Source organism: Corylus avellana, chromosome 7 (genome assembly GCF_965113065.1).
Source record: "Corylus avellana chromosome 7, dhCorAvel1.hap1.2, whole genome shotgun sequence".
NCBI lineage: Eukaryota > Viridiplantae > Streptophyta > Magnoliopsida > Fagales > Betulaceae > Corylus > Corylus avellana.
In genome coordinates this window covers 6,199,348-6,219,967 of record NC_142496.1, presented here as the reverse complement: position 1 = coordinate 6,219,967, position 20,620 = coordinate 6,199,348, and the positions used below count along the sequence as shown (strand labels likewise).

The 20,620-nt window shown below is 35.4% G+C and overlaps 1 protein-coding gene, 1 long non-coding RNA gene, 1 other non-coding gene and 1 pseudogene across 3 annotated transcripts; 1 reads left to right on the top strand and 3 right to left on the bottom strand.

Moving 5' to 3' along the window:
- Positions 1–1,375: 1,375 nt before the first annotated feature.
- LOC148584385 (lupeol synthase-like) lies at positions 1,376–2,579 on the bottom strand (the record flags this gene model as incomplete). The annotated part of the gene is made up of 4 exons (XM_088518424.1): positions 1,376–1,542; positions 1,906–1,989; positions 2,243–2,323; positions 2,487–2,579. Coding segments are annotated over 4 exons (369 nt in total), but the record flags the coding sequence as incomplete, so codon positions are not given.
- A 9-nt stretch (positions 2,580–2,588) lies between these two features.
- On the bottom strand, positions 2,589–3,045 carry LOC148584384 (uncharacterized). The gene is made up of 3 exons (XR_015912787.1): positions 2,997–3,045; positions 2,762–2,905; positions 2,589–2,664 (listed from the first exon to the last, which is right to left on the bottom strand). It is a non-coding gene; the product is annotated as an uncharacterized LOC148584384 (long non-coding RNA).
- Positions 3,046–4,209: 1,164 nt separating this feature from the next.
- On the bottom strand, positions 4,210–5,115 carry LOC148584383 (uncharacterized; annotated as a pseudogene).
- Positions 5,116–6,447: 1,332 nt separating this feature from the next.
- LOC132183757 (uncharacterized) lies at positions 6,448–9,843 on the top strand. The gene is made up of 8 exons (XR_015912814.1): positions 6,448–7,135; positions 7,238–7,307; positions 7,598–7,665; positions 7,810–7,871; positions 8,200–8,281; positions 8,438–8,671; positions 9,069–9,197; positions 9,510–9,843. It is a non-coding gene; the product is annotated as an uncharacterized LOC132183757 (transcript).
- The last annotated feature ends 10,777 nt before the right edge of the window (positions 9,844–20,620 follow it).

Below are 20,620 nucleotides of genomic sequence, written 5' to 3'. Positions count from 1 at the left end.
CCAAGTTACAAACATGTCCTCGTAGCCTGGCAGCATACACTATTAATTTTATTGCCACACAGAGAATTCATGTCCAAAATTTTTTTTTTTGTCATGTTAAATTATTGATTAAATTTACATATTTCTATAATTGCCTATGTACTCTACAAGTCCCAAAAACAAAACTCATTTAGGTGTCGAGGTTCTACCTTTAATACAAATTCATTAATGGTTCTACCTTGATGACTGTAAAACTATTCAAAACAATTCATACAAAAGACTGTGTGTAATATTGTTTGACCATGTATTTGTAAAAATCACTCTCATGAAATCATAAATTTTTTCACATAAAATCATGAATCCTCCTTTTGAACACAACAAATAAAGGAACACATGAAAATCTCAATACAACAACACGGGTTGTAACAGTTTACCCAACAAGATCCCAACACGCAGTGGAAGAAACAACAAACGACCGGATTTCTAAATGCCTATAACCAATAACCGAAACTGGCTTAGGCGATTATCCGATTGCTGTTATTTTTGGTTATGCAGTTATTCGGTTAGAGGTTGCATGTAGGCAGTTATTAGCAGTTAATAACCACCACATTTGTACACCCCTACACGAAACAACCCAACTAACCAAGCAAAAACAACCATTAATCGAGCATCTCCAGCAATTGATGGCTATTTTAGCCACTCAAAATCAACTTTTTTAGTTTAGCTACTACTTTTTCACAATAAACTTCAGCAGACTATCTATTTTACAGTCTACTTTATTTAAATACTATCTTTTATTATAGATAGAGGAGAGAGGAAGAGGGAGAGGTAGAGAGAGGAGAGAGGAGATGAGAGAAAGAAAGAATAAAAAATGTTTAGAAGGTATTATAGTGAACCTTTAAATACGAAAGTTCACTGTAGCAAATTTTAGAAAAATTGTTATTCTAGAAGGTCTGCTGGAGCACCAAAATTGCTAAATTTAACTTAAAAGTTAGTTTAAAAGCCTTGCTGGAGATGCTCAAACAATAGGGTAGCAATTTGAAGGAAGTATGTGTACTTTTTCCTTTAAATTATTAAAAGTCTCAAATCACTAATTATCTCAAAAGACAACGCATACATTATCATGTTAAATCACCATTTATCTGCAAAAATTCAAATATTGACTCTAATAAGGTTTATATGACATGATATTACACATTTAACACCCACATATATTATATTAATTGCATTACATGATTGAGTTGATGTTTGTCTCACATCAAACTAATTATGACATAATTTACATCTTTCAAGTAGTTGAGAATTTTCTGCATTTATTTGGTAACTAAGCATTCTCGACATTTGCTACTTTGCATGAAGGTCGTATATGTAGTGGAATATAACCATTCCATTTCAAGCTAAATTGGGCTCCTGAAGTTCAATATGCAATCATTTGCTTACGCATTCAGGTTATCATGCAAACAGAACTCGCCTCCGATATTCTCCAAGAGCCCATATCGGGAAAATGTTTCTATATGATGAGTAGTTTAGCGTACAGTTCCTCATAAATACTCCAGTGATTTCCTGTTGCCAATAACAATAAAATTTATTTTGATAAAAAAAAAAAAAAAAAACAGACCAACTCAAAGACACTTAAATGGATAAAGCTTTCCTCAAATTGGAATGAAAGAAATGTTACTCTTTACACCTATTTATCACGCTCATTTCATACTAGCTAATGTTACGTGTTTTAAGTGGCTTACTATGTCAGCCATTTAGAGAAAAGGAAAACTACTTAAAATATGTCATGTAAGTCGGTGTGAAGAGTAGCATTACTACATCTGTTCTTAAAGCATATGAGAATCACGTGCTTTAAAAACATACATCGATTTAATTGACAGGACTAAAGGAAAACTTTGTCAATTTATCTAAATAAACATGAATTACCTGTTGAGGGAAGTCACCATCTTCCATTTGTGAATTGATCAATACTCTTACCCCACGATGAATTGGTGTTGGGTCTATCTCGGCCTAAAGTTGTAAAAACATTCAAAATCAGTATATTATGGGTATATATGTTTGTAACACCAAAAATTTGACATAATTGAATACTTAAGCTTTAGATTTTCTTGACTTCATTTGTGTAAATCTTAATTTTTCTTTTCATATTTCTTCTTTCCATAACACATTACATTCTTTGGTCTTTTTATACAGCAATGCTATGTTACAAACTTATAATGCAGAGCAAATGGTCAAATATTTGAAGAGAAAGTGATGCACCGACCTGCCCAGCATCAATGAGAGACAACAAGGCCCACGCGGTTTGGACCAAATTTGCACGATTGCCTTCTATATTCGTCCACACCTTTTTCACAAAGAAAGAAACTTTGAGATTCTAGCAATTTTGAAGTTCGTATTGTTAGCAATTCGGATAACAAATGTGAGAGAACCCTTAAAATGTTTACCAAAAACAAATTGCTAGAAATCTGAATCCACGTTCAAATTGAAAGAAACTGTTGCATATATACCTTGTTTTGGCTTGATAGGTAACTTTCTCCCCATCCACCATTAGATAGCTGCTTTGATAGCAAAAATTCACAAGCTTTGCGCGATGCAGGACAATTTTTGTAGTTTCTTCCACAGGCTGCCAGTGCCCCAACCGCAAACCATGTACCATAGGTGTAGCAAATCCCCCAATGACCATACCTGTAAAAAATGGTATCAGAGCAAAGGTTCTAAGTTCGAACTTTGTCTCCGTACAATTTAACAACATCAACAGACAAAAAAAAAAAAAACATATTACCACGATCCATCAGGTTCTTGAACATCTTCAATGTATTGAATTCCCTGGTAAATGATGCTGTCTATCTCTGTCCTCCTGTGCCTAGGATAGAACATCCTGAAGAGTGCCAAACCTTGAACTGCAGATGAAGTGCACTCTACGTACCTATTAGGGTACATGACACAGCCTTGTTGTTAGGAAGCAAATATGAGCAGTACCTTTGTATATATATGTTGTTGTGCTGAAGATTTCTTACTCTCTCTCAATAAGGGTATCTTCGAAGAATTCTGTGGGGTTGAACTTCTGAGAATATAGATACAAAAATTCTGTTAAAGAGTGCAAGGTAAAAGAGGATTTTTGTTAAGCTTTGAGAAGCATGAGGGGTAGGAGGACGAGATAAGTCAATTGGGTCGGAGGGACTAGGAGCATAAATGAATGTTGAAGTGGTTGGAGTAGATGGGTTAGGGAGAGAAAGATCCATAGAGGGTAAAGGGATAACATGTGCATTTGGAGAAGGAGAATGATGTTGGAATGGGAAAACATTCTCAACGAAAGTTACATCTCGAGATATAGAGATTTTCTTAGTAGTTAGATCATATACTCGGTATGCTTTATGACCAAACGGATAACCAAGGAAGATACATTTGGAGGCACGGGGTGAGAATTTGTCGCGAGATGAACGAAGAGTTTGTGTATAGCAAAGGCAGCCAAACACCCGAAGATGATGATATTCAGGAGGGGTATTGAAAAGGAGTTCATGGGGGGATTTGTTTCCAAGGCTAGGGGAGGTGATTCTATTGATGAGATATGTGGCAGTCAAAATACACTCACCCCAAAAAGAAATGGGAAGATGGGCTTGGAAGCGTAAGCACCGTGCAACATTGAGTAGGTGTCGATGCTTACGCTCTGCAACTCCATTTTGTTGGGGCGTTTCCACACAAGTGCGCTCATGGATTATACCTTTATCGTGGAAGAATTGTTGGATGCGGTGTGATAGAAATTCTTGCCCATTGTCAGTTCAGATGTGTCTAACTGGGCAGGAAAATTGATTTTTGATGAGAAGGCAAAAATGCTTTAAGCAGGAATAAGTTTCAGATTTGAAACACATAAGATATACCCAAGTGTTGTATGAATAATCATTAACAATAGTCAAAAAATAATGGGCACTTGTGTGTGAAGGAGTAGGATAACCTCCCGAAATGTCACAATATATTCGAGAAAAAATGGCAGTGCTTTTATTGTGATTCAATGCAAAAGGGAGACGAGTATGTTTAGCTCGTTGGCATACATCACAGTGAGAACAAGAATTAGGAATAGAAATGAATTTATTCATGCCGGATAGAGATGGATGTCCTAGACGTTGGTGCCACAAAGAGAAGTCAAGATTCTATTGGGATTGCATAGCAGATGGAATTGCAGAGGAAAGTGGTGTTGCGGATGCCTTGTAGTAGTATAGTCCATCACGAAGTTCACCCATTCCAATCAGCTTCCTCGTGGCTAGGTCCTGGAAGACACAAAAAGTGGAGAAAAAAATAGCAACACAATTTAGAGCACAAGTGATTTTGCTAATAGAAAGGAGATTAAACTTAAAATCAGGGACGTATAAAACATTGGTTATAGTGACAGTGGGGGATAATTTGATAGAGCCAATGTGAGTGATAGGAACGACTTCACCGGTTGGAAGTTTAATGGGGCTAGGATTGCTGACTTCGTGAGAAGTCTTGAGGATGGATGGAATAGAGGTCATGTGATCAGATGCTCCACTATCAATGACCCAATCAGAGGAATGTGAAGGTGGAATTAAATTACAAGAGGGAGATGAGATTTTACCAGCAAGGTTGGCTGAAGGAGTGGGCGAGAGAAGATCCATCAATTGGCGGTACTGTTCAGCGGAGACACCTAGTATTGAACTTTCATTGGTATGAGATGTTCCTGGTTTTGTAGAGACATGATGAGCAACATAAGGAGAGGATCCTTTTGGGGGGGGCGGACTTTTTATTGTTGTGAGAATGATCCCAATTGGGTGGATACCCTACGAGCTTATAGCAGACATCTTTCCAATGTTTAAGAGCTCCACAGTGATCGCATTTTGGCCTACCACGTCCTCTGCCTTGTGATTCATTTGGACGAGATTGCGAGAAATTTCGATTTGCTGCCATGGCTATAGAATCAAAATTGGATGTAGGGAGGTGGAGCAATCTCTGTTTTTCTTCTTGATGGATGATGGAATAAACTTTGCCAATGTTGGGAAGAGGATCTATAGAAAGAATCTGACTGCGGATGAAAACATATGATTTGTTCAATCCCATAAGGAACTGAAAGACACGTTCAACTTCCTGCATTTGGTTGAGTTCTCGCAAGGCACCACAAGTGCATTTTGGGATGGTTGTGAGTGTATTTAACTCATCCCAATATGATTTGATAAAGTTATAGTAGGCAGCAATTGACATATGATCTTGGCTCAAGGTAGATATATCTCTTTTTAACTTAAAGATTCGGGGATTATTACCTTGAGAGAAACGTTCTTCTAAGTCGATCCATACCTCTCGAGGATTGTTGCAGTAGATGACACTGTTGATGAGCGATTTATCAATGGAGTAAAGGATCCATGACAACACCATATCATTACATCTTTCCCACATAGGAAGGTCTGTGGAGTTGGCTGGTAGTCCAGTAAGAGAACCATCTACAAAGCCAAATTTGTTTTTGGCATTTAAGGCCATTTTCATGGCTCGCTTCCAGGTAATGTAGTTGTCACCGGTGAGAGGGGTAGAACACAAAACTGCTCCTGGATGATCGGCATAATGGAGATAATATGGAGAAGATTGAAGAGAAACATCACTGGTTGTTGTGTGAGGTGTTTCGTTATTCAAGGGTGTATGACCCTCCACATTTGTGTGTGACTCGGACATGTTGATGGAGAAAAAAATGGAAATTAGAGATGCTCTGATACCATGTTAAGAAATATAACTTAGAACAAGATTGAAAAAAGACACGAAAAGAGAATGAATTCTCATATATTATTGTGCATCTTTGAGCTATGTTTTATAGTACATCAAGGGGGACAAAATCCCATAAACTATGGACTAAGAAAAGGAAAATACAATTCAAATAAAAATCTAATAATGACATACAGGTGTGCTTCTATATACATGGAAACTAATTAAGAGAAATAAATGGTAGATAATCAAGGGAGGAATTTAAAGGAATCAAATCATATCTCAATACTTTGCATCTCAGAACCATATCCCTTTCTTTCAACCTTTGAAAGCCTAAATTCCTTAGTTTTTTCATAAGCCTTAGACACCAAATAACCTATCAAAAGAAACATTCGATATTACGAATATCCTATTCAGTTCCTTTGGCAAAAAAGTTGTATCAGCTGCAGTTGAAAACAGAGGCAAAATCGAAGGGGTAAAAAGGGTTCATTCCGGTTTTTGCTGTGCTTTTAAGCAACTAATGAGGTGTATGTGTTATAAACAATATTGGACTCCAGATAAGGTAACCCACAGTGACAATCATGTTAGGACTGCCCAGTCAAAATATGCCACATAAGCACACAATTGGAAGAACAAGTGGGCTTTTTGGTTTAACTGGTTTTATGTCCTAGTTTGTCACTGTCACCTAATCTTGACAACCTCAAGAAACAGCCATCGTGTCTTTATCAATGTTTTCACATGTAAACACTCAATACCCTCCAAAAACAATGCCACAGGAACTGCCAAACTTACTTGCTTTGAAATTTATATTTATAAAAATATAATAAGACCATGACTCACCACCATGCCTCAATCCTTTCTCGTTTCTGGTATTTTCCCCACTGCAAAAATTTTCCCTTTTTATTTCCGCCTCTCTTGGGAGAGATTGAGGGTAGAAGAAAATAGCACATGGCTGATTCATTCGATGAAGAGTGTGATTATGTGTTCTTATTGGAGACTCTGGTGCTGGGAAATCAAATCTTCTCTCCAGATTTGCAAAAGGTGAATTTCGTTTAGATTCAAAGCCCACCATAGGGGTTGAATTAGGGCCGGCGACAAGCTCATCAAGGCTCAGATATGGGACACTGCAGGCCAAGAAAGGTATATATAACTGCCTACCAAAGCGGTTATGTGGTTATACGGTTATCGGTTGTAGGGCGGTTATACCCGCCCAGTACACCCCTACTTAAATGTCAAAGGGTAACGTTGCTGATATCCCATTTAATCCATATACAAAGACGGGCAAAGAAAAGCCACGAGCTGACGAGCATCAGCAGTAGCATAGAGAGAGAGAGAGAGAGATAGAGAGAGAGATTCTACGAGCATCAGCAGTAGCATACTGCATACAGAGAGAGTACCAGAGAAAAGATATAGCGCCATCGTCATGGGATTCTTAGGCTTAACTGCCATTGTCATTGTAAACTTTCTTTCTCTCTCTCTCTCTGTCTCTCTGCTTGACTGATTTTCATGTCTGAGTTTTTAGTCTTGAAAGATGAAAGAAGTTTAATGGGTATTGCAGGTGGGGTATCAGTTTTTGTTCTTTTTAGTCACAGCCCTTCTCAAATTCGATATAGTCACTGGCTTTTCCGGTATCTTGTTCTTTCTCTCCTTATCCTTTAATTTCTTTGCTTTCTCGGACTCTGAATTGCGCCATTTTCCTTAGAAAGAGAAATGAGTTCTTGTTTGGTTGTTGAGAAATGGTAGGAAAACACAAGTAAAAGAGAATTTGATTCCTTACTGAGCTCTTTGAACACGTCTACCAAGAAAAGAAAACAAGAAGAAATAATGGGGCAGTCGTCTATTATAGTAATGGTTTATGTTACTTCCAGTTTTTTCTTTTTTCTTGTTAAATTTTATTTTTCTTTCATTGAATTCACAGGAAGCACAAATTTTGCGATAATTGCAATATTGACTCTGATTCTGAAAGGCACATGGAATGTTAGACAGGTAATATTTCCTGGTTTTAATGGCACATAAGGTAAAAGTACTGCATTATGATTATAATGGAATTTGAATTTATGTTTTTCTTCGGGTTTTCATAAATAAATAATTAGAATTTATATTTATTAACGTTGCTGCTCTGTTTTTCAGATAGTCTTGACTTCACTTGTATTCATATGGGGTCTTCGCCGCGGATTGTTTCTTTTAATGGGGTATGATTAATGTAACATTGCGTAACTTGACTCCACAAACTTCTTTCACTGGATGAAAATTTTGTTTGTCACAACTTGGTTTCATTTTTTAGACTTGACTCCACAAAGCCTCACGTTTCCTATATACTTGTGTTTTTGGGGTGCACCCATTTGGCGTTTTTAAATTAGTTTACATACTTACCTGAAAACTTCAAATTACTACAGCTGCTATTACATATTCTTATCCTTTGGGCCTGGCCGATGCTTAATGACAGTGTCGCTGTATATTACTGTATCATCTTGATATCAACTTTTTATTTGATTTTGATTTTCTGGTTGATATGATTAGGATCTTGCAGTGGGGGGAGGATAGACGTTTTGATGAAATGCGTAGTAATTTGGGAAAGCTGGCAATATTCTGGATATTTCAGGTTTTAATAGCTCTCTATTTTCTATTTTGAATTAGCTATATCTGTGTATTGATGATTTTAGTTTGTGGGAGTTGCTCTTAGTTTGTGGGGGCAGGTTGGACTGGCTGTATTAACATTCAAATTGTATTAAAACTTATTTTTTCCCCTTCACTGCAGGCTATCTGGGTGTGGACAGTTAGTTTGCCTGTCACAGTGGTTAATTCGAGCTCAAGAAATCCATCTCTCCAGGCTGCGGACATAGTTGGCTGGATTACGTGGTCAGTGGGTTTTTTAGTCGAAACAATAGCTGATCAGCAAAAATTGGTATTCAAAAACTCTCCAGAAAATAGAGGGAGATGGTGTAATGTTGGACTCTGGCAATACTCTCGTCATCCCAACTATTTTGGCACGGTTAGTGCTTCTATTTCATTCAAATGCCACTACTTCTAGCACTGGTGCTACATGCAGCTGTTCTTGATGCTTCTTAGAAATCTGTGATTTATGTGCTTCTTATTCTGTACATATGGAACTTATCAACCACTCAAAATTTGCAACTGCTGGACTTATATATATGTATATGCACTTAATAAATTTGTTAACTCCTTTTAGGATGTGACTAAAATTGTTTCTTTTGTTCTGGGGTTCTGGTTCCATATGCTTGCCTCATACATCTCACATGCTCAGAAGTCATGCCTCACGATCAGCATACTTAAATGTATATGCATCAGTCATTGAACAACTTTGTTACATTGTTTACCTTGATTCCATTTCCATCAATTAATGGAAGCTTGATGAATGTTGATCTCAGATTCTCCTTTGGTGGGGAATATTTGTGGCTTCCACACCGGTACTAGAAGGTGCCGAGTGGCTTGTAATTCTTGGGCCAATCTTGCTCACATTGATGCTCATTTTCACCAGTGGCATACCATTGCCTGAGGTTTGCGTCTTCTTGCTTATGATTTTATTACAATATTCATCATTTTCTGAATCGGCTTATGATGTACTGCACAAATGAAAATAGGTATTGGCATATAAGAAGTTTGGGAACGTAGCTGAATATAGGCTTTAAAAAAGAAGTAACATATTATGTTGCAGCCCTCTAATTCTACTGCAACCAACAGTATATGGGAATTTTCCCTTTTGGTCAAGCAACTTTTCTCTTTGAATTTCCTTTCTACAGTCGTAGTCTTCCAAAAGGAGATTTAAACTGGTGAGACAAAAACTTTAATGCATTTTCCATCGATGCAAGGTATCTAGCAAGGTGTCAAGAAAGAAGGGGAGAAAGCAGCGGGGGAGAAACTAGTAGAGCAAGCAGGGGAGAAAGCAGTGGCGGATTGGAGATGCATTAGTGCACGGCAATTCTTTGACTTGCGAAGTTTCATTTCTTTATACTCCTTTATATGGTTCATTTGTGTTTGATCTTCTCTATGGAAACGATAATGAAATGGAATTCTGAATTACTAATTTTCAAGTTGTCCTGTTATCCCCAATAAGGATCATTGTAAGACATTTAGATATGATTGGTTGATTGTGCAAGAATTTGAGTCAACATTATCTTCCCCTTTCTTCTTCTTTTTTCTTCATTTCTCTTGTAAGTGCTGTACAATTGACAAATAAGGTGTGATCATTAATTCTCTCCATACTCTGCAATTCGTTATACCATTGGAGCTATGCATTTCCCGCTTCACCAAAACTTTTTTGTTGTTGTCATTTTTTCAAATACCAAAACTTTGCCTTCAAAATGTGATGGACAAATCCCTGGTGTGGTTATGTCATATTCCCAAATAGAAACAATATGCCATGGAAAATGTAATGCAAAAAATTGAGCTAAACCATCTCAGTTCTTTGCGATGGAGGTGGGAAGAGCTCTCCTCTGCACCTCCCCCACCTAAATAACCATTTCTCAACCCCTTTTAGGTTCATCCTTTCCCTTTCTCTTTCTCTTTCGTTTCAACAGCACTTTTGTTTGGAGTATAAGTCTCAAATTTACAAAGTGCTTCTTGCCTGAACTAATCTTACCATGAAACAGAGGCCCCAACTTTGATTATGAGAGCACCCATGTTCCCGATTCCACGTCCCTCGACGAAGTACCGGACTTGTCTTCATCTAGAAACCTTGAAACCGCCTACAGACTGCATCAAAGTATACAGTGCAAATCAGTGTTATATGTTTATGTAGAAATTGTCTGTAGATGATAACTCCATGGTGACAATGTACCTCAATTCTGAAGAGTAGCGTTGCCTTCTTTGAGGAGAGAGCCTCAACCTTGGCCTAAGGGGGTGGTTGGGCCATGGGGGTGGCCGAACCACCCCATAGGCCACCCCCTATGGGGTGGTTCGGCCACCCTAGTGTTTTTTTTTTTTTTTTTTTGATTTTTTTTAAATAAAATATGTTTTTTTGGTTTCTCCTTTTTTTTTTTGGATTTTTTTTAAAAAAAAATAAAATATGATGTGGCACCCAAAAACTCAAGTATCACGCCACATGGCACCCACGTGTAAGGGTGACTTGGCATTCCGTTAAAAAACTTAACAAAATCTTGATAGAGGTACAAAGTGTATTTATTGGCTTACTACGAGTACCATTTGCAATATTTTTGAAAACCCAGGTGACTATTTGATTTTGGTGCAAACCACAGGTACTGAAATAATATTTAACCCTTAATTTTATTTTCACTTATCTTGAAAAAAAATAAATCAATAAACGTATGAAAAAAATCAATAGTACAAGTAATGTCCCAAATAACAACTCAAAAAATAAAGTCCCAAATAACAGTATTACTCTTAAAAAGTGTGGATGGTGTCATTCAAATCGTGTTGTTTGAACCCCAACCCCAACACCAGCCCCCCCCCCCCCCCCCCCCCCCCCCCAAAGAAAAAAAAAAAAAAAATGAAAGGAAACTGCCAGCCAAACTGTCGCAGTGCAAAACTAAGAATACATAGAACAGCTCTAGACTCCTACTTCCTGGTTATAGGCACGTTTCTTCACATCCAAAACTAGGGTTATATGACATTTCAAAAAAATACTAAAGGACCTAAAACCTACGATATTAAGACAAACATTCGTATCAAATTTTTGAAACATCATGTAATATATGAGACCACACATTCAAAGCACTCCACATCCATAGAGTTAAAAAAAATAAAATAAAATAATAATAATAAATAAAAGAAAAGAAAAGAAAAGAAAAAAACAACTATGTACACTACAAAAAAACAAGTTTTTTGTGACGTTTAAATAGTAAGATTTTTTTTAAACGTCACCCCTTCCAAGGGTGACGTTTTACAAGTGACACATCATCCTAGGGGTGACGTGTGACACTGTTCACACATCACCACGTACGGGTCACATGCGGTAAGAGGGTTGCACGTCACCTCTAGGGGCAACGTGTGACACTGTGCAGACGTCACCCCATAGGGGTGACGTGGAAAATGGGTCACATATCTCCCCTTGGGGTGACGTGTAAAGAATTTTCCACGTCACCTCTATGGGGTGACGTGTGAACCATGCCACACGTCGCCCCTAAGGGTGACGTGTGACCCATTTTCCGCGTCACCCCTAGAGAGTGGCATATGTAAAATGGGTCACACGTCACCCCGCGTCACCCCTAGAGAGTGGCATATGTAAAATGGGTCACACGTCACCCCTAGGGGTGACGTGTGACATGGTTCTCACGTCACCCCTAGGAGTGATGATAAGTGCCAAAATATTCATATTTTAGCCCTTAACTTATATTTGTTAATTCCTTACTTTTGTTAGTTTATGTTATTTTATTTCCTTTTTGTGTTTTCTTTGTCTTAAAGGTTTTTGGAAGAAAAGAAAGCATTCATGGAAGTATTGGGCTTAAAGGACAAAATTGAGAAAAAAAACTAGAAGATTTGAAGCAAGAAAAAGCATTCTCGTACTATGATCGATCGCAAGGGACTTGCGATCGAGCGCACTTCCAGAGAGGTCCAACTGTGAAGAGCAAGGCGTGCCCTCGTGCGCACAAGAGAAGACTCGATCGCATCTGCGATCGAGCATAGAAGATACACGATTGATCGCAGCCATGCGAGCGAACGCACACGGGTTGCGATCGAGCGCATCCGTGCGCTGGAGAATTCCAGAAGTTGCGGCCAGACTTATTGCTTTCCATATTAGGGTTTTTTTAGTCCTAGTTGCACTAGGACTAAACCCTACGATTTTACTAGGGTTTCTAGGTTTTCTAGGAAAGGGATATTTGAGACACAACTTTGGAGAGGGGAATTTGGAGGCTACTTCTAGGAATGGTTTTCGGTTCTTTCTTTTTCCTTTATTTTAATTATGTGTAACTAAACTCTTTAGGAGGGCTAGATAGAAGCCCTAATTATGTTTATTTAATATTTCAATATTGACGCCTTTGTGATAATCATATTGTGATGCTTAACTTGATTAATGCCTGTTTTCTTGAATTCCTCATTTATGTGTGATTGGCCATTATATGCATATGGTATGGATTAGTTATTTAAGTCAATTTGGATGATCGAGTCCTGAGCTTGATAGAGTAACAAAAGAATTCCTCACGTGTTCTTGGGTTAATCAACATGAAAAACTAGGAGTATACACCCATGCCCTAGGTTTCGTGTGTTTGTCGATTTTCATAGATTTATGCTTTCTTAAAGAACAACTTAGTATACACCCATGCTAAATCCTTTAAGAAAGAAAAGAGTTAAAGTATACACCCGTGCCTAACTCGTTGCTTAGGAAAATCAATAGCTTAAGGAGTATACACCCATACCCTTAGGTTGGCAAACATTAGGTATTCATAATATGATTGGAGCAATGACATATTGTTATATTATTTGAGCATGATTAGTGGTGGATATCAAAGCCCTACCTTTTATTTATCTTTATTTCTTTTCAACATATCAATATCAATTTCGTGACAACTTTGATATTTTAATTAATTCTAAATAAAATTAACAATCTTCGTGGGATCAATCTCGTACTTGCGGTGTTATACTATTATTTTGATCTTGTGCACTTGTGAGTTAAAATGTACTAAATATTATCAATTAATTTAGGTAGTATTTGGCACAACAAGTTGTTGGTGCCGTTGCCGGGGATTGTTTGATTTTGTTTGAATTTTTTTTTTTCCCTTAGTTTATTTTTGTTTTAATTTAGTTTTCTATTTTTTGTTTTTCCGCAGTTACTGTTCTGCCTCCGGAGGTAAGCTCGAGCTCCCATTCCAGGGCGATCGAGCGCACTAGTGCAATCGATCGCACATCCGGACAGCAGCACAGAAACTGCTATAATTATAGATCTGATTTTTTTATTTTCTTTTCATGCAGGGTCAGTTGAGTCTACATCTTCATAAGTTTTATTTCTATTTTTTTTTTTAATTTTTCCTTTTTATTTTAACTTTTTGTTATTTTATTTTTGATTTTACACTAACACATGTAGGGAGGCATTCTGACATCCCATAGACCATGTTCATTTTGCCATAACCCTTATCAGTTATCACCATGTTAGAGAATGTCCTTCAATAAGACAAATTTCTAATAATTCTTTTGGCATATGAACACATCACTCTCTAGACCGGGGAACGATCGCTATTTTGATTCCTGTAACTCGTCATGGAGGTAACAGTCCAATCTCTCATGGCAAGCTTAAGGTCCTAAAATGCATGCTCCACAATTTCATGGATAGTGTTGAAATAATGTTGATGTGATAAATTATAGCGGAAGCAAGAGAGAGAATGAACACAAAGAACTTACGGGTGGTTCGATGTTAGACACCTACGTCCACCACTCAGAATACTCCTAAGGGCTACATTGTGCTTATTAACTTGATTTGTTTACAAGACAAAGGTCCCTATTTATAGGGTAATGTCTAAATACAATTATTGTTACAATCCCAATATTTGATTACAATCAACTCATGAATAAATAATATTTGATATCAGCATATATAATTATGGAATATACAAAAAATATTATATATTTTCCATATATTCTAACAAATAGCAACATCAATCATATCAGTAGTTCTATGATCATTCATATTCCTCTCAATCAGCTCCACAACAGCAAAATCAGGTTGAACCACCTCCTATTAAGTTTTTTGAAGAGACGTTAGATATGATGAATACATTGATTATGAGAACACGACAAGACATTGAGGAGATGAAGGCCCACCGCAAACAGAAAGTCAATAGTCTCAAAGAAGAAGAAGCATACCAAGAGGAGCCATCTTCCACCTATTGGCCTCCACAATACCAAGAAGAGGAGCCATCTCCACAGTTATATGGTCAATCATATTCTTGTCTTAGCCCCCAGTTTGAGGCAATCCATTTTCAAGATAGTAGCTCATGAAGAGGAACCATCTCCCATGTATGATCATTCAGATTTTTCTTCACATCAACAATACCAAGAAGAGATACCTACTTCGAAGAGTTCTGCCTTAGAAGAAGCGTTTGCTGCCTTAGAAGAAGGGCATGCTGCCTATAAAGAAGAGATGGAGGATCTTTATGGAATGTACACCTTGCTGCTACCATACTTCCACTAGAATCCCTGATCACCACGCCACATCCAGTACGTCCAGACGTGCTATCTAAGGAGGCATCCCAGTTTGCTTTCAACCAGCCCAGACTCGGAGCCAACCATTGGTTCAGGCCTCTAGATTCGTCCTCAAGCATAGTGTCGTTTTTCCTACCCTGAGCTGCCTTAAACTCCTCCAGAGCTCGTGTTGCCACTTGTAGCAGTATTGTCGGATGAGAAAACATACCACCATGCAGTACGTCATTACGCTTCATCCATATTCGCCTTGCCTGTCCAAAAAGCTTAGGCTAGCAAAAGAGCTCTTTTGTAATTTTACTAAGCTCATACTCCACACATCAACCGCCGCAGGGCATTGCCATAATATATGGAATACAGTCTCCTCCATGAAGCGGCAAATTGGACACACTGGATCCTTTATAATCTTCTATTTAAGCAAGTTTTCCCGGGTAGGAACGATGTCGTTGCATGCTCGCCAAAGGAAATTTTTATCCGTATTTGGAATTGGCAAAACCCAGGTTCTTTTCCAAACTTCAATAATACCTCTACAAGAAGAATTCTCTGCTGAGTCCCTAGCTTCAATCTCTATTTGCATGTGATAGGCACTTTTGACAAAGAAAATGCCATTCGTAGTTCCTCGCCAAATCATAGTATCCGGCTGATTTGTACGGCTAATGGGAATTGTGAGAATCATTTGGGCCTCCTCCTTAGAGAAAATTCTTTCCAGCTTTTGGACATTCCACCCATACAAATCGTCAGCTATAAGTTCCTTTACTATGGCTGATTATGAGTAACAATTAATGTCGTATGTTTTTAAATTCTAAATATTGTCTTTATATAGTTTTGGAAAGTAATAAATTATGAGAAAATAATATTGTACATTAAATTTTTGAACTTAATGAAATCACGTATAAGGAAAATTATTGAAATATAATTAAATGCTCTTAATTAAGCTAATTTAATGACCGGTTCACTCTTAAAAAACCAGTTCAAAAATTATGTAAATAATAAGATTTTTTTTTAAAAAAAAAAGAAGGAAAAAAATGAAAAGAACTATTCTAGCAAAAAAAATAAAAAAATAAAAATGGAAACAAAAACAAAAAAGAAAAAAGAAAAGAAAGAAAAGAACTGAAGTATATTTTTTCATTTAGAAACAACAATTGGAAACTCTCTCTCTCTCTCTTTTTTTCTTCTTCCTAAATTGAGTGGAAAATTTTAAAAAATAACATTGAGAAATAAATAGAAGGCAAGAGAATAAAAAAGAAAAATAAAGAGAGAAAGAGAGAATTTGGAACATTTTATTTTCTTCACTAAGACATCAATTAAATGCATCCTAAATAAAACCCCTAAGTTTTAATTGTAGGATATAAACAAAAAGCAATAGAAGTCATAAAGACAAATAGAGACAAAAAGACAAAATTTGGAAACCTTCTGTTTTATTCATTAAGACAATTAAATATATTATAAATAAAACCCCTACATTTTAATTATAAAATTTACAAAAGAGAAGTAATCAATTTGAATAAAAATAATATATAAATTTGAAAAAAATATAAGGGACACAAACATAGAACAGAAAATAAGGAAAGAAGGAAAAATAAAACAACATGAAATAAATATGTCTTTCTCTATATTTTTTCCTAGTTCCAATGAAATTCAGAGGTATAGGAAAAAATGTATTAACAAATAAAGCTTCCTTTTTTTTCTTTTTTTTTTTCATTTTTTTTTTTTTCATTTTGACTACCCTTCACATATATAACATAAAAGGAACTACTTTTAGGATAAACTGAAGAAAAGAAAAAGACAAAAGACAAAAGACAAAAAAAAGAAAAAAAACTCAATGAAGATCAACATAATCTAAAAATTCATACCTCATACCTCATACCTCTTTTTCACTATCATTTCCTTTAATTCAATGTAAAATTTACAAAAGAAAAATAATCAATTTGAATAAAAAATATATATAAATTAGAACAAAATATAAGGAATAAAAATCGAAGAATGAAATAACATAACAACATACATATATATATATATATATATATGGAAAAATGCACTTTACCCCCCCAAAGTTTGAGGCGATTTTCAATTCGACCACCAACGTTTCAATTTTTACAATGCACCCTACCCCCCAAACTTGCAATTTTTTTTTTTTTTTTTTTTTTTTTTTCAATTCGACCAATTTCATCCAAAAATTTCCATATTGTCCCTAATTTATTTATTTATTTATTTTTTTTACAAAAAAAATTTTAAAAAAATATTCTAGGTGGCCGTAGCCACCCCTTTGGCCATCTGGCCATTTTTGCAACCCCTAATTTTTTTTATTTTTTATTTTTTTTTATAAAAAATAAAAAAGTAAAAAAAATAGGGGCAATATGGGAATTTTTGAATGAAATTGGTCGAATTGAAAAAAATTTGCAAGTTTGGGGGGGTACATTGCAAAAATTGAAACATTGGTGGTCGAATTGAAAATTGCCTCAAACTTTGGGAGGGGAAAAGTGTAATTTACCCATATATATATATATATATATATATATATATATATATATATGTGTGTGTGTGTGTGTGTGTGTGTGTGTGTGTGTGGAAAAGTGCACTTTACCCCCTCAAAGTTTGAGGCGATTTTCAATTCGACCACCAATGTTTCAATTTTTGCAATGCACCTCACCCCCCCAAACTTGCAATTTTTTTTTTCAATTCAACCAATTTCATCCAAAAATTTCCATATTGCTCCTAATTTATTTATTTTTTTAATTTTTTACAAAAAAATTTTAAAAAAAATATTCTAGGTGGCCGTAGCCACCCCTTTGGCAATCTGGCCATTTTTGCAACCACTAATTTATTTATCTATTTTTATTTTTATTTTTATAAAAAATAAAAAAGTAAAAAAATAGGGGCAATATGGGAATTTTTGAATGAAATTGGTCGAATTGAAAAAAATTTGCAAGTTTGGGAGGGTACATTGCAAAAATTGAAACATTGGTGGTCGAATTGAAAATCGCCCCAAACTTTGGGGGGGTAAAGTGTAATTTACCCATATATATATATCGTAAAATGAACTACTTTTAGGACACATAGGAAAAAAAAAAAAAAAACTACTCAATAAATATCAACGTAATAAACAAAAGTCATACCTCGTACAAAAAATAATGATAGGAAACTCTCTCTCACTATCATTTCCCTGAATTCAATGTAAAATTTACCAAAGAAAAATAATCAATTTGAATGAAAAATAATATATAATTTAGTAGAAAATTTAAGGAAAAAACAAAAATGTAATAACATAATAACCACATGAAATAAAGATAAAAAACTAAAAATAGAATTTTTAATATAATTGAAAGTATTGTCCTTTTCTGCAGTATACGTTTCTCGATTCCAATGAAACCTTGAAAACCAATGTCATCCATTAATTAAGCATGTAAATAGAAAAATGAATTACTCAATGAACAACAACGCAAACTAAAAAATCCTCAATTAAAAATAGCGATAGAGAACTATCTCTCACTATCATTTTTGAATCCAATGTAAAATTTACCATAAAAAAAAAAAAAATACAAGATAAAGATTAAAAAAAAAAAATGAAAATACTAATATAATTGAAAAGAATTATTCTAGCAAAAACAAAAAAGAAAAGAAAGAAAAGAGCCTAAGTATATTTTTTCATTAAGAAACAACAATTGGAAACTCTCTCTCTCATTTTTTTTTTCTTTCCTAAATTGAGTGTAAAACTTACAAAATAACATTGAGATATAAATAGAAAGTAAGAGGAGAAAAAAGAAAAATAAAGAGAGAGAATTTTGGAACCTTTTGTTTTTTTCACTAAGACATCAATTAAATGCATCCTAAATAAAACCCCTAGGTTTTAATTGTATGATATAAACAGAAAGTAAGAGAAGACATAAAGACAAATAGAGATAAAAAGACAAAATTTGGAAACTTTTGTTTTCTTCATTAAGACAATTAAATATATTACAAATAAAACCCATACGTTTTAATTATAAAATTTACAAAAGAGAAATAATCAATTTGAATAAAAATAATATATAAATTTGAAAAAAATATAAGGGACACAAACGAAAATAGAAAGTAAGAGAAGATAAAAAGAAAAATAGAGAGAGAAAGAGAAAATTTGGGAACCTTTTGTTTTCTTCATTAAGACAATTAAATATATTACAAATAAAATTCCTACCTTTTAATTGTCTCACAATATTGATATATAAAGAGAGAGAGAGAGAATTTTGGAACTTTTTATTTTCTTCATTAAAATAATTAAATGCATTACAAATAAAACCCCTAGGTTTTAAATGCCGAAAACTTGTTCATTCTTTAAAACGCTATGTGTCGCAATTCTAGGCACACTCTAACACATGGGTTTAGTACATGTGTCGTAATTCTAAGCACTCTCTAAGCCAAAACTCGGCTTTTATATAATTTTGGAACTTTTTATTTTCTTCTTTAAAATAATTAAATGCATTACAAATAAAACCCTTAGGTTTTAAATGCCCAAAACCTGTTCATTCTTTAAAACGCTACGTGTCGCAATTTTAGGCACTCTCTAACACATGGGTTTAGGACACGTGTCGTAATTTTAAGCACTCTCTAAGCCCAAACTCGAATTATATATATATATGATCAGCTAATTAAACCCCACAAAATAAGGTCACTAAAATACCAAACTTCAGAACCCATAATGTTCATTGTTCCCCATACAAACAGATTTCTATGTAAAGGCGATTGTGGCATACCCATACGAGGATCAACAATCCTGATACCTTTAACAGCTAAACACCATCAAATTTTACTATGATAAAATCTAGGGCTTCCCTAGGAAAAAAAACACCAAAACCCTAACAAGGTCCAACAAATGAATTAGACCTAAGATCCCGAGGCCAATTCTTTATACTCAAATAATAAATTTCGGCCAAAAATTTATCGATTAAAAACTACAAATATTAAGAAACAAAATTGTACAGATGAAACCCTAGCAAGAACACGTCAATGGAGAGGCGAGAAAAGTATTCATAGAGTAGAAAAAGAAATCTTTCACTTTCTACCACAAATACAGTGGCTCGTGTGGTTGGCTCGTCGCCCACCCCCGGCTATCGGGGGTGGGTGGCCGTTAGTGGAGAGAGGGAAAATGGATTTTGACAGTGGGTTCGGGATTCTGAAATTTGTGGATTTTGACGGTTATAACTCGTCTTCGGAGATGTGGGTGGCTCGCCGTAAGTGGTGCTCGGCGTTAGCAGTGAGAAAGAGAAAGACTGTGCGTGCATGAGTTTTCTAACCTATTTTTTTTTTTGTAAGTCAGATGTGGCACAAGGCCACGTCAGATTGGGCAGACGCTGGGAATCTGGGACGACCTAGGTCTGCCGCATAGCAGGACTCATATATGATATATGATTTTAGATTTTAGATTATATTAGATTATATTATATTAGATATCATATATTAGATATTAGATTAAACTAGATTAGATATTAGATATTAGATTAGATTAGATATTATATATTAGATTAGATTAGAAATGCATCATTTTCTCAACCATCTTTTAACCATCTTTTTTTTTTTTTTGCAAATCTAATGGATCCTCCATTGATTTGTGGAGTCATGTGGGTCTTTGACTTTTGGGTAATTAATATACAGATAACTACTAAATGTGAAAGGTTATTTCATTTCACTAAAGGTAATTAATATAGAGGTCTTTGACTTTTGGTAGATTCACCCATTCACTATAGGAGTAATTCTAAATGGTTTACTTGTGTCCTACTAAGAATGATGTGGCTATTAAAATTACTCTTGGATCAAAACTCAATAATGATCAATCACAAGCCCAATGGTGATTTTA